Below are 14,924 nucleotides of genomic sequence, written 5' to 3' on the forward strand. Positions count from 1 at the left end.
AAATGGAAATAAAGTATTTAGATTAACTTTCTCAGTAAGATGAAATTTAAGCATTCAAGCATGTAAAGCAAAGGAAAGTTACTGTGGTCAGCAATAAGGCACTCTGGTGGTGAGGCAAAAGATGTGGGAGGCTTGCGTCGAGCACGCAATATAATCATTTCTTCTGTCACTTCCTGGAGTGCGGGGAGACAGCAAACAGCTGGCAGCACTTCCCACAGAGACGCCAACGGCATGATGACACAAGAAAAAAAAAGTGATAAAAAGAGGGAAAGACGGATATGAAAATGAAGGCGGTCCAACAGAGGAGCTAAAACAGGAAAAAGACCGAAAAAAAGCTTAAGACTGGAGAAAGGAGGAGGTGGTGGAGATGAGGGGGAAACCCGTTTGCCCGGTCACAATCGCTTCTGCTTCATCAAGCCAGTATCCATGAGGCAACGAAGGCTACCAGGTTGCTTCAGCCTCGCTCTGTCGGTTTCCTTTTTTTCTATCAAGTCTTCAGAGGATCCTTCATAGAGCAGAGATTTCCAATACATCTCCCCTGTCTTGCAAAATCAAGCCCCTCTTTTGTTACTGATGCTCTGGAGACCCTGTGATTGCCCTAGACAGGACTTTCACAAAAGCCAATTTCACTGCTTTACTAAGTTTTGAGCAGAGGATAACACATTTTTAAATCTCGGCATAATTGAAAGGCAGTGTTTTCCCTGAATATGTGAAAATGTGAACTCATTTAAATGCTGCACTGCAAAATAGGAAATAATATTAGTGTCAGCGAGAATTGTTAAAGCATCTGTTATAAATGATACAAGCAGAAAATTAAGGAAGACACCTAATTGGAAAAAAGAAAATGATCCCAGTGGGGGGAAAAAGTATTTTGAAGGCAAGTTTTAATCAGTGAGACGTGAACCGTGCTGAAAATGTAGAGCAGAAGCATTTCCCTTAAATTTGCATCAGGGGTTGGCTGTGGGGGCTGAGGTACCAGCTGCTCTGCCTCACACACAGCCTGTATAGAGATGAATTGCTCCCTGGGTGTCGATAAGTCACCATGGCACACCATGGTCACCATGGAAACAATGCAAACACAGCATTTCTGAGGAAACAAGTAAAATGAAGTTGATTACACACTTCTTTCTGACTGAAAGGACTCTTCCTCCTTAGGAAATCCCCTCTTATTGTCAGGATTTTCAATGCATATTCAATGTTTTTGTTTTTTTAAAAGCAGCGATTCTGCTTTTATGGCACCTCAGATATCCAAAAAAGTACTAAGACAATGCACAACTGCAGTTCCTGAAGCAGCCACCTGAGGCTGTTCTCAAAAGCCAAGCCAATCTCAACGTATCTATCTATAACAAATTTTCCCTTCATAACCGCTGAACTGAGCTAATTATTTAAATGGTGTTAAGGCTTAAAGTTATGCATAGGGGTATTGTTGCTTTGAGTGACTGTATCCAGTACGCTGCGTAGATCAGGACAATTAAATCAAATGTAATCAAAAGCGACACTCAGAACCTCTAACTAATCTCACCCACGTTGGTTTTTCTGGGTTTTTTTTGTTTTTAAATTTTGTTAATACTTCCTCTGTTATGAAGCCTCACTTGTAAAACATTGTGAAATGTCTCATCAGGTCACTGAGCAACTCTAGCAGATTCTATCAAATAAAAATGCAGTACTTGGAAACATTTTTACCAAACAGAAAAACTAAAAAGCTAAAATAGTTTCAGGGACCAAAGTAATTCCACAAATCTGTTCCTATACACAAGTGCCCAAAAATATCCCAGCTGTAGAAGTTGAGTATTTACAGTACAGACGTACTGAACTAGGAGTGAACTAGCTCTAACTTTGAGCCATGTGTACTGTTTGCAGTGTTTTCGTGCGTTTCTGTGTGTTTGATTTTATGAAGCGTTATAGGCTGTTGTGAAGTTCTTATAATAATAATGTATTCAAAAAGTCCGCTCTTTGGTTATGCAGAGTAAAATAGTTTTTACTTTTATGTTACATAGCACCATACAATCTATGGATGAACCTTGCTAGCCATTCTTGCTAAAGTTAGCTGACAACTCTGGATCCCACCCTCTCATCTAAATGCTGTCCAAAATAACGTGCCTGGGGTCACTTAATAATATCTAAGAGTCACAACTGGATTTCAAACAAACAGTGGGTGATATCTTAATTTATACCATACATCTGTTTTCTAGGTAGAACCAGCAGCATACTGTCCTGCACTCAGGATGCACTTCTCTGATGACTGGTAGTCAGTCACACACATGAAGGACAGGGGCCAAATATAAACACCACAATGAATACTAATGCACTCCCATGTCAATGCTCCCAAGATGGAACAGCAAGAAGGATCACAATTCAGCTTTCACGCTGCAGGGAAGTAATGACAGAAATGTGGAAAGAATGGAAAAACAGAGCAGAGAGAGGAAAGGGCGCGGGAGGTATATAGGAGGAAATGGATGATTGTAGGGTGAAGGTGATAAAAAGAAATGTAAAGGGAGGCTATGAAGAGGGTGGGGAGACTATTAAATGGTATGGAGACAACAGCATCTCACTCGCTGTGTTGTGAAGCCCATAGAAAGCTGGCTCAGCAGCATTTGAAGGTTTTCAGATAAAGAGGTGTGTTATTGTGTGTGTGTGTGTGTGTGTGTGTGTGTGTATTGCACATAGACGTGTCTGCTTGTGTGTTTACTGAGGGCAAAATGCGTGTCTTATTCAATGTATGTGCAGAGATTTGGAAGACTGGCTGTGAGCTCAGCATACACAATGTGTGTGTGTCTGTGCAGGGGGGACTACTGGAGCACGTAAAAGAGACCCAATGCTCATAGCATTTAGAATGATGACTCTCTTCTCGCACCTGTCGTCTCTCCATCTCTCCCTATTCCTGATCTCTACTGGGACAAGAAAAAAGAACAACAGACAGGGTGAGCAAACTTCCCTGAGAGACAGCAGTGGAGGAAACAGGGAGGAGATGAGGAAGGCAGGAGGAGGAAGGAACATATTAACCTCTTACTCTGGGCGTCACTCGAGCTGCCAGCACTGGGCAGCGCTAACCCTCGTTGGTGGTCCATATGCAGCCACTCCCAGCATTTCAGTGGGGTTTATGTAGGAATTTGATGGCAGTCAGATCTGAGGTATGCCCTGTGCAACGTGGAATATATGGAAGAAATTGTTTATTGCAGAGCTTTACAAAGCTTTGCAGCAGAAGGCAGCTGTTTTTGGCATACAGACTCTTACCCACTGTTGCGCACCACCTGTCGTGTACAAAAAGGCAAGAAGGAAATGCTAATGATGTGAAACATTTGGCAGCCAGAGAGCCAAATAGTTTCCACAGCAGCTGGTAGAGACCAAAAATGAAGCAAAAGGGTAGTAAAAACAAGTTAGATTTATTATGACACACAGAAAAATTTAATTAGAGCCCAATCAATACAGTGTTTTTAGGACTGATACAAATACTTTTTTATTTTCGGTACTCCAGTAATTTTCCAATATTCCATTTTTTTTCTTTCAGACACACAAAACAGTTATGTGGCAGGGGTGTGGTCTGGCCTGTTGCAGTGGAGGGGTGTTACAGTGAGCTCTCAGGGCAGTGCCGTGGTGTGGCAGAGAGGGCAGGTGTGACCGCTCTAGGTGATCCTCTTCTTCTTCTCTGTATGCTTAAATAGTGACGGCAGGGACGGAGAGGAGGAGGAGGAAGTAGCTGCTCCTGTGCGACTGGTGCCAGAACATCAAAATACAGTTGCTTAAGCGAAAATAAAAACAAACCTTTAGTGCATGAAATCCAGTGTGCGTGTCGGGTTCTTACAACAAGTTATTTATTTACTTGCTTACACGACGTCCGACTTTGCTCAGATCCGCTGTTTGTTGTGTTCCAAACATGGTTTTCCAATGGGAAAGTTGCAGCGTGCCCTCTGGTGGAAAAACTATGCAACATCAACACTCGTGATATGGTTGAAGGGTGTTTCTTCCGTCTCTTCGTTACTTTTTAAATATTAATATATCGGTTATTATAAATGCTGATACTGATAGACTGGAAAGTAGCTACCAACTAATAGTATTGGCCTGTTGATAAATCAATTAGGTCATTGTCTAAATAAATTTTTCTTCATTGTTCAAAGGACAGCTATTGCTCCAATTTTTTTTTTGATTTAAAGTAAAAAAAAGAAATTCAATTTTTGTGGTAATAATTTTATTATTCTGCAATTAAAGTATAACATTAGGGAAATTTAATTGACCACTCCCTCTAATATACTATCACTATACAGGGTAATTTATAAGTTAATTTATTAAATATAAAAATAATGGAAGAACAGTATAGCTGTACCAAGCTTGCTCAGTTGTAGGTGAGGTAGTAAACTGAGGGTATAATAGCACAGTTACTTAATAGACTTCAGCTATCCTCTCACACCATCTGGCCACTCATTAGCTTTGGTTTGTATTGACCTTGTTGTTTATGCTTTAGACCAATGCTTAAAAAAGAGGATTTGCTTGTTGATCTCCTTTTCTGTATTAGTTAAATTGTGTGGCTAACATAGTGAGGATTAGACGTGCCTCACGAGTTTCACTTAATGATGTCTTCATTCATGAATCACTACACGCATGGTCAACTGCAATTAGCCGTAAGACAGGCCCCTGGGCTCTTTTGGGATGCCATGGTCACTGAGCTGCATTCAAACTGTAATTCCTCTGCACGCAAAATCCCACTGGTGATCATAACTAAAGAAAGCAGCACTGGGTTGTCACAGAAGTGTGTGTCACAATAAACGCATACACTGATGGAGGGGAATTTTTGAAATAAAATATACAGCAACAATTTAGTACTGAGACAGATGAACTTTATGTGCCGTCCCCCTATTTGTCTTCCCCAACCTCTTTTGCATCACTATACACGTTCCCTCGCAGATACAAGGCTTTGTTTGGATCAATAAAGAACTGCAGTGTCCTAACCTCCCCCTCATTTTAAATATGACCCTGGGATACCTCTGCTGTAAAATCCACATGAGAGCCAGTCTGCCTCTTAGCAGTGCAGGATAATCTGACACAAGCTCAATTTTCGGGGTATTTCAAATTAAAAATTGCTTTTGCGTAATGAAATGTCAGTGTAATGTTATCTGTGTGTATTTTATGCCACACTTACCACTATTTCTGTTCATGTAGCGGTCGATTACAGCAATCTGAGAAAATCAAACACACCTAAGGCATGAGTGTAAACCCTTATAAATAAATGCAGTATTACATTCGAGCTGCAAAGCAGGATTTCAGAAGTTTTAATGCAATTTTATTCCTACAGAGCCACGTGAAATGACCCTGTCAACAGATGTCATAGTACTCATCAAGGTGGAATGCTTTTGTTAGGAAAGTTGATATTTGCTGCTTGGTAACATAACTATAAATTCAGACAGCACTAACAAAACAAAGGACAGTGGAAAGTACTCTACTGCTTACAGCGCTAGTGCCATTTGTTGTCCATGTGTGGAAATTCATGTTTAGAGTGATTAAATAGCAGAACAAACTGGTGAGTATTCAATGTGCATACAACAAATCAGCCACTTCTCAAAGAAAACAATAGAAGACACCATCAAAAAACGCTTTAAATGAAGGAACATAAGCACTTCTTTTTATAGATGAAACTGCTCCAGAGTATATTTTGAGGGAATGAAAATCCATTGCTTGTTATTGTCAGGGCTCTTGCAAAGTTCTTGTTATCCCCAAAACAATATTTGATCACTGCACAAGTGATCGCAGCCAAAGATCATCTCAAAAATTATATTTTGTTGCAGGTGACATAGAGAGAGAAGAAAGGCAGTGGTGGAAGGGGTAAAGTTTTTCCTGGAACATCCTGATGACAAATGCTTCTGCCTCTTCTCATGGCGGGACTATAAGAACTCATGCCACCTATAATCTAGCAGGTTCTTTCTTATCTGATTATGAATGCTGGGTAAAGAGGATTTAGGTGCTGGTGTCTAAATGCTAGGCTGTACTGATTAGAGGTCTGATGGAAGGCTTATGCAACGAGGAGACTACACGAGGAGAGAAGGTGCGCTCTGCCCAAATGACAAACTCGCTCCGGCTATGCATCCTGATAACTTCTTCAAATGTAACACGATAACTCCCATAGATTTGAGTTACCATTACTTCCTGTACATGGATGCATTGCTTGAAAAAACAAACAAACTTGGAGACAAAAATAGTATTTGCAAAGTCAAGGTCGGTATCAATCGGAGAGGCTTTTCACAACATAGGTAAAAAGTAGCTAGAACGCACATATTTCCCCAACAAGCTGAGTTTTTGTCAATAATATGCCAGCACTTATATATTTAAACTTCTGAGAACAGACCACGAGTCAGGCAGAGATGAAAGAATGATTATGGAAGACAGATTAGCGGGTCCACCTGCTGCTTGAATCTGACACAGAGAACGTTTGACTTAATGCTGACGAAAGGCCACGCTCCTTTTTCCTTTCCCCGTCTCCACTCATCTTTGACTCAGGCAATATCAGAAACTCCATCGATGTACACACAAGGCCAAATGCTCACTTCGGTGCTATAAAAGCCTGGAAGGAAACAGATGGATGGACGGGAAGGGGTTGTCTGCACTGATGTGAAACAACGGGCGGCATCAAACGCCGTGGAGTCGTGCCACAACAGTATGCTAATTGAATTTGCTCCTATCACATCCAAAGCTACGCATTAATATTGTCACTTCTGCAGTCTCACATGTCCCGTTCTATATGCGATTCTATAAATGAGCCAACAAAGCCAAACAGGCAGTGTGTACTGTGGATTTAGCGCACCACATTGAGACGGATGATTATGACAACACTGACATTCACACAGTGACATTTAGGATGCGTGTTACAGTAAGGTATTTTGTTACAGCTTCCTTATACGGTGTCATCATCATCATCATCAACAGTGGACCGACTTTGGCTGCTTCCAAGCGTGGGAGGACCAAACAGCACAAGGCTGCGCCCATGCAGTCCCACTGCTTACCATTTCCACTAGCTAGACTAGCTTATTAGATAAAGGGGAGAGTAATGTTGCACATCCACATTAGGAGCAAGCATAGGGCTGGACATGGCCTGTGTGTGTGTGTGTATGTGTGTGTGTGGGTGGCTGGCTGGCTGGCTGGGTAGGGAGGGTGGGGGAACAGAAAGAAACACTGATCTCTTTAAAATGCTCTGAATCCTCTGCTATTATTTTTCCGGGGCTGCCCATATAGACTTTCTCTTTTAGAGTCACTGGTGTATTAAAGCTCTAATACTGTGCATTACATTATTAATATTCTAAAAGGTTTAACTGCAAGCACTGCATGAAACAAATCAAGATTAAGAAAAGATGCTGCTCTTGCATACTGCACTATTAAAACTGAGCACTGTATGCACCCATGTCACGACTAATAACAATAATTTTTAATATTGACTAAACCGCTAAGATCTGTAGCAACTGTTCGTTAACATCGTGATACTTATTACACGATTTGGTTTGGGTTTTTTTTTTGCATACCATTGTGTTTATTTGAAGGCAGAAACAAATGTATTGGAGCCATCTAATCACATTTTCCATCTCACTGACAAAAAACACTTCAAGTGGAAAAACACAGGCAGGTTACAAACTGCATGCACAAGTTACATTTGCCATCTTGGCATCATGACTGTTAAAGTGCATTTACACAGAGAGACATCAAGGCAAAAATAAATTCATATTTCCCAAAGCAATCCAGCCATTTTAATACGACTTCCTTGTGCAAGCTAGTGTTAAGAATATTTGCTGTAGAACTATACCCATGACTCATTATAAACAAAAAAGGTCGGGGCAGCACTAAGTCCTTCTGGCTCAATATCAAGGATGACACGTTCTACCGGATTACAAGAAATTATAGCCTCAAGGAGGGAAAAGATGCAAACACCATCTTAGGTTTTATTTTTCAGAGCACAACTGCCACTAAATTATTATATACAGTATCTAACTGACAAGTAAAGATAATATAAAAAATGTATATACGTGTGTGTTTGTGTTTGTATTTACAAAGAGAGTGCAGTGACAGCATTTTATGTAAGAGGTGGAAACTCTATTATTTGCATCTATACTGATTTACTAAACAATATTAACATTTACAAACAGGTTCTTTTAATTTTTTGCGCTTGATATTAAAATGTACCGACTGCACCTCTGTTTAGAAAACAGCGCAACTTTTTGTAACTCCCCATAAAGCTAACCACAACTACGAGCGCTCACACACCGTTTACGAAATCTGTCCCTTACATGTGTGATTTAATTCAACTCGCACTACAGTGCACGAGCCTGGAAGATCTTTTCTTCTACATGAAATTCTCGCACGCCAAACACCCGACAGTGCCCTCCCGTCCCACCCACCCACGCGAGAGGGCACTAAACCAAAAGTCACAGCAACATTAAGAAGCCACCGCACTGCAGAGTGTTCTCTTTCTTTGGACCATTCATAATTCACTGAGAAAGATTTGCAAAGATCCAGCTCAGCATCCTGAGGCGTAACTTACATGACTTCATCTCTTGCATCACTCTCTCTCTCTCAGGGCTTTCCTTTGCCACTATCTTGTCCACCGCAGCTCTCCCTTCACTTGTGGCTCTCTCTAAGCACCTTTTTTTTCTGTTTTGGTGCAGTGTGTGCTAGGCTTCTGCCTTTTCCCTTCCTCTGCCAGTGCTCCCAAAGCATGAATGAAATCCTGAAAGAATGAAATCCTAAATTGATGGACCCTTCTGAAAAGGTCGGCCCTCTTATGCGTTACCTTTATTTAAGGGCAGAGCAGGCCAGCGGTAGCATTAAGTGTCAGACTGGGTTCCTCGTAAATCTCATAAAGCCTGCTTTACAGAAAAACAAAGAGAGTGAAGGGAAGGTGTATATTCTATGCCGTAAGACTCTGTGATTGCATTTGACAAAGGGCTCATATTGCTTTGAATAAAAGCACATTGCTGTGTACCAGGCTTGTAATGGCATTTCCCTGGTAAAGGGCTTTCAAGGCACGTACAATATGTGCCCCATAAAAGGCTTCCCTGACCTCAGGGAGCTGCCATCTGACAGTCCAGCAGCCCTGGCAGGTTATTTCCAAATGTACTTTCAACTGCAGATAACCTTAGTGAAATCACAAAGCCGAGGCATTAGAGTCACATTCAAGCTCGTCTTGCAAAGCAGTCTGCAGAACGTCAGTGCCATTTGAATTAGGGAGGAATTTCCCTTTCAGGTTTCACAGGCTTTCCCCGTGCAATAGTGTACAGGTCAGCAATACGTAGACGTGTCTGACTAAGGGACTATACTTGGACTTATCAGTTTAAAATCCACACACATATCAAGTTACTACACTGCTATCACCAAGGTTTGCCTTAAATTAAATATTGCCAGCTCTTTAATTAACTTAGGTGATATAAAGCTTCCCCCGTTGAGGATGAAATCAATCATCGAGGTGAGGCGGGGTCCTCGTCAGTCACATATCACTAGTTGATGTGTGGGTAAACAAGCTATATGGATATAATACAGGAAGGCAGGAGAAAAATAAAACATCTATAGCAGCCTGTAAAATGAGCTGAACTTTATGCATTGAGAGTCATTACCATTTTTTGCCATTTCAAAGCTGAATATTGCACCATAATTTTAGCACCGGGGGTCTAAAATTGAATCGAGCACGAATTCCAAACTGTCCCAGTCGAAGTGAAACAGCTTTTGCTTTAATGGAAAAGGGCTCAGAACAATGCATCATCCAACGTGCACTGTACAGTACATCCGACGGGGATGATGTTTCTTGGGTCACGCACGCAGGTCCCTGTGTTTATGATCCTCTGACGTGGAATATAATCCCGATGAGCCCTGCCCCGCCTGCACTGCTTGATGATGGGATCAAGATACTAAATTATCAGTGATTGGATTTCATCAAGGCTGACCATCCTAATTGAGGACTGAGTGAGGGTGGAATGAGAAGGTGGAGGAGGAGGAGATGTCATCGTTTTACAAGGAGCAGCCATGACAACATGGCAAGACAGTCACTTGATGTCTGTAGTATTTATCATGTTGATTCGGGGCATGAATGAACACGGGGCTGTATGCGACTGATGCAGCATTTTTCTAAACATGTGGAAAGGTGGGTAGCAGCTGCACCGATGACTACCTCAGCCCTCAGTCACACCAAATAAAGATGCCTTTATTTATATACAAGTATTTATAAAACAGGGCTATAGAAACTGTATTTATCGATACGTATGCAAGCACCTTATGACATTTTCCTGACTCACAGTTTGACTGAGAAAGAAGTACATCTAATCAGTAAGACTTACGCATAATAGAGCCACATGAGAATATATACTTGTACCACTCTGTCCAAGAAATGTACCGTTTTACAAGCCATGAACAGATGTGGTCTATTTTATCCAGGCAAAGAAAGCCAGACCAGAAGCTGACACTTCTACCGATTATTTCATCAAAGCAAATGAAGTCAAACTCTTTCTAGTTCAGTGATTCCCACTCATACTAGAACTGTGCGTTTTTACTTAAGGATGATTTTTCATCCCTATATTCTGCTTTTCCTCCATTCGTACAAATTGTTATCCAAAGACAGCAGCTTTCACTACATTTCAAACCGATGAACTCATCAGTATTTTTGTTTTTACAGGATAGATCTGGCCTTTGATAACCATGTCTGCAATGTGTTGTGATCCAGGGAGCATGTTCAGCTTTGAATGTGAACATGAAATGTGAGACGGTGTGATCGCACTTCCAGTTTGGGTTTCCTACCTTGGCAGCCACTGAGGAGTTGGGTTTCTCCAGGAGATCCCACAGTTTCTTCCTCTTGTCCGGGCAGCAGGTGTTATCAAACTCTCCCTCTCCCTCCCTCTCCCTCATTGTCTCTGCCTCCCTCCGCAGTTCCTCATTCATCTGCTCTTTTTTCTGGTGGTAACGGGCCTGGCAGCAAGACTCCAGGTAGATCTCATCAATACCCCAGTAGTCTAACTCCTGGCCAAACGACAGGGCGCACATCTCCTCCATCATGTGCAACTTGCCTGTGCGGTAAAAGTTCAAAATGGAGGTGAAGGCCCCCGGGTGCCGATCGAAGAAGTATTCGTTCTCGTTCAGGCTGTAGTCGTCACAGATTTCCATCAGGGACTCGTGGCTGTTGCACTCTCGAAGCTTGCCAAGCCGGGTCCTGGGTAGCCGATCCAGGGTCCGCCACAGGACTTCATGGTTCAGACCCCCGACGTTAAGGCGGACTCTGCGGGAGCGGGCTTTGGTGCGGATTATGTCGATGGGCTCAGGGGGAAGCGAGGGAGCAGTTCGGATGTTGATTGGCTTAACTCCGATTGGTCCGAGTTTCTCAGCCATGGTGATGGAAAAGGAGACTTCTGGGAAGATGTTAAACTGACCTCCTCACCTCCCCGAAATATGGGAAAATAATTTAAAGCTCTTATGTCGGTTATGTTGGCTCGTCTTTAGGCAAGTCCCTCCATGGCTGAGAAAACAAAAGAGAGAGGGTGTGAGATGAGTGAGTGACTGATGGCACATTAGTTAAATCAATTGCAGCATCAAAAGAGACACATTTCACCTCCAAAATTAGAAAACAAATGCGATCTCTTCAGTTGGGAACCTGTTACTTCATATTGTCAAAAAATAGCATCAGCCGTGCAGCGTTATTGATCCCACATTTCTATGAAGGTGTTAGGCAGAATCAATGATTTTGTCAATATGGCTGCTTTGCTTTGCATTCCACTCCAGCAGCGTTGTAGTGAGGAAATGAACTCCTGCTACTTTCTGTGGCACCCCAAATGGGTCATGTGCCATTATTGTTTAGATGCACCAATCTGGAGGCATGTGAGGCAACAATTTTTAACTTCTCATTATCATATATCATTAGTCATATTTTTTCAGTAAAATTTAACTCCCTGCACATAAACAAAAAGCTACTAAGGAAAACTATTTTGACTGGGATGTATATATATATGTATAAAATTCAATATTTTATAATTAAAAGTTGTAAATATATCCCTTTTACTAATTAGCCGCACAAGGGTTTAAAAAATAAATTAAAAACATAAAAAATAATGAGAAATAAGTCTATGTAGCAGGGAATGATGGGAGTACTCCTGGATGCAACAGTTTTTTAGTTACATCCCCAACTGCTGTATTATCTGTATCACGAATTTGCCACTAGGAAACCAATTTTAAGATCTACATGGATGTGTATAAGAGGGGCATGCACAGCGAAATCGCGCGGATAATATAACTGTAGTATAATCGCATACCTGTTACACTGCTGTTTTTTCTTATCTGTGTTCAGTCCACCACCTACCTTCAATCTAAACCAGTCTAACAATCCCTGCTGCTCTGGTAGCGCACATTCGTTTTCGACTCACTTCAAAGTAGAGTTTAAAAAAAAAACAAAAGAAAAAAAAAGAAAAACAGCAGAATATATGGTGTAAAAATGAGTCTCACCTTGCCTTGACAAACCACCTTTTGCATGCAAACTCCTCTTGTTCCTGAGGGAGCAGAGGACGGAAAGGGAGTCGGGATCTCCCCTTCAGTCAAGCGGCTATTGCTGTAGGAAGCACTCCGCCGCGCAGAGAACGCGCGCCCCACATTTTGTGTGAAAATGAGTCGAAAAGAGAAGAAAATAGCGTCAACGTGTTCCTCTGAAAATGTTCATCGGGAGAACGGACAGTATCGTTTCGCCATGGGAACGCCGAGGAAATGAGTCCTGCGCCTTCATCCAAAAGCTTGAAGACAGGGGCTCTGAATCACTGTAACTGCAGACGTAGAGCGCGTAAAAGGCAACGAGAAGGAACGGGATAAGCGAACTGCGGAGTGTCCCGCTGTATACTACATAAGGAGGAGCAGAGGGGCGCACATGGGCTGCACCACATCCTAGAGGTGAAACCAAATCACAAGCGGGCGGAATATTATTTTTCTGAAATAGAACAAAATGTTCAGTAAGTGTTCGATTTCTAATCACGGAGAGGAGAGATTTTTAAAGTTACTGAGCGAAATCCTGGATCATATTATCCTACAAGAGCAGTCACGCACGGCAAATCAAAAGCAAAATCTTTACAATACGTCTATAGAGTATATAATACACCACTGGCCTATCGTTGCTGTGCGTAAAGTGTTGGTAGCAAAGGATAGGTGCACTCCTTGCCGTAGGTGTGACTGTAAATATTGCGCTGTATTTCCTGATTTGAAGTTGGATTATCTGCTGTGAATAATCTTCAACAAAATTTCTCAGGAGAGCAGTTTTTACATTTTACCAAACTACTTTCGGTCACTCACACGCTAGCATGGCGGCCACCTATTGTAAGGAAAACAGCTAAAATCTCACATGTATTTGGCATTATACACCAGATTGCTCCCGTTTCTCCATCTCTCGCTCTCTCAGTGCACAGGAATATTGTCCAGTGCTGCGGTGATATTTTCTTATAGAGTCTACTCATGTGTCAACTGAACATTTCCCCCTTAGCTAAGCACTTTTCCAGAAATTTGATTATACGATGCATATGTGTAATCAATTTCTCTGCCATGTTCTTTCCTTCGAGTGACAATTGATCAATACTGCTGCACTGACTAAAGAGAGCCTGGTGTGCATGTAGCCTATACTATTTCTTAACTGTGTGGGCACAATGTTTGAAGGTCAGTATTGTTTTGGTGGTCTTCACAGATTTTGTACATTCCCACAGCACAGTCATGGCAATCACGTATCACCCCGATTAGTTGTTTGAATGTGACCTCAGCAATCTGGCGGTCTAGTGCATAGACTAAGCTGCATTTGCTTTGGGACTGTTTTTTTAAAAGATGGCAAGAGGATTGCAGGATTTGTGCGAGTCTACAAATGCAAAGAAGCTATTATTTTACACCCCAATAAAAGTGTTTACCACTTAATCAGGTAATGATTTAAAGATGTATTCATTTAACCCCTTGTTATCAGGGGTGTATTAATATGACAGGCCTCAGGTCTGCTGCAGTGAAGCATGACTATGACCCCTAAGTGACAGATGTAAAATATTCTGCTGTTGACAAGAAAACTGCTGATGACAAAGGTTGTTAATGAGGGTACCGAATAATGATTAAGAGTAATCGACTGTGTCCCCTTTCATTAATTATTGCGAAACTGGCAGCCAATCAGTTATCCCACGTAAGGTAGCGCAACAGGGCAACATTGTGCAGCTTCTACAGCAGTGATTTGTGTTGCGTGCAGTAATGTGTACTTGCTGTAGATGCTTCCAGCCCTGTGCTAACACCACCTGCATGCGCGGGTACTCCAGGGAGTTGAAGGCAGCCTGCATCCATCCCACCATGTGGGTGGAATAATTCTAGTTACCAGCTTGATATCTATAATTACCAACTTTCCAACAGGTTACAAAGACTATAAAATGTTTGTTTTCTTTGGACCGTTTTCTTCTTCTCATTCCTGTGTACTATGTGGGCATTTGTGCTTGTGTGGGCTGTTGCCTTAGCAACCCAAATTGTAGCATCATGCTGAAGAAACACTTTGGGCCACAGAGCCAGATAGGCTTGGATATTTAGATAACCAGCATTGCTGCTTTGTTACCGCTGAATGATTGAATCACTTGTTTGGCCAATTAACCTTGGGCGTCTGTAGTCGTCAGATTTCCTCGCACAGTTTGAGCGTGATAGTGGGCTCATGGCGAATTCAAAAGAAAGTACTTGGCCTCCTTCCCCCCTACCTGCTCTCTCTATAACATTCTTATCAATCTCCGACCAAAGAGAAGTTGACTGACTGCACCGGCTGTCTCATCCATGAGCTGTCACTGCCTGCTGTATTTTCCCTTTTCAGTTTGTCATAAAATGTGTCCACTCCATCATCCAAACAACACCGTGGACACACTTGCACCCCACAGCTCCTGCCTCTGACGCTGTCAGCACATAAGAGAGACACATCATCGCCCGTTCGTCAC

At 42.0% G+C, this 14,924-nt stretch overlaps 2 protein-coding genes across 4 annotated transcripts in view; one reads left to right on the forward strand and one right to left on the reverse strand.

Annotated features, from left to right (window-relative positions):
- kcnb2b (potassium voltage-gated channel subfamily B member 2b) overlaps window positions 1-13,131 on the reverse strand; it is a 98,739-nt gene extending 85,608 nt beyond the window's left edge. The window contains exons 1-2 of the mRNA XM_026179469.1: window positions 12,451-13,131; window positions 10,759-11,470 (exon numbers count right to left, since the gene is read on the reverse strand). Of these exons, the coding sequence (XP_026035254.1) occupies window positions 10,759-11,343 (585 nt within the window). The 5' untranslated portion in view covers window positions 11,344-11,470; window positions 12,451-13,131. The remainder of the gene's footprint in view (window positions 1-10,758; window positions 11,471-12,450) is intronic.
- The window catches only part of trpa1b (transient receptor potential cation channel, subfamily A, member 1b), a 46,134-nt gene continuing 44,036 nt past the window's right edge, over window positions 12,827-14,924 (forward strand). For 2 of the 3 annotated variants that reach the window (XM_026179466.1, XM_026179468.1), the window contains exon 1: window positions 12,827-12,885. The gene's annotated coding sequence lies outside the window, so the exon portion shown is untranslated. The remainder of the gene's footprint in view (window positions 12,886-14,924) is intronic. The other variant, XM_026179467.1, reaches the window with a different exon arrangement.

This window comes from Astatotilapia calliptera, chromosome 9 (assembly GCF_900246225.1).
Source record: "Astatotilapia calliptera chromosome 9, fAstCal1.2, whole genome shotgun sequence".
Lineage (NCBI taxonomy): Eukaryota > Metazoa > Chordata > Actinopteri > Cichliformes > Cichlidae > Astatotilapia > Astatotilapia calliptera.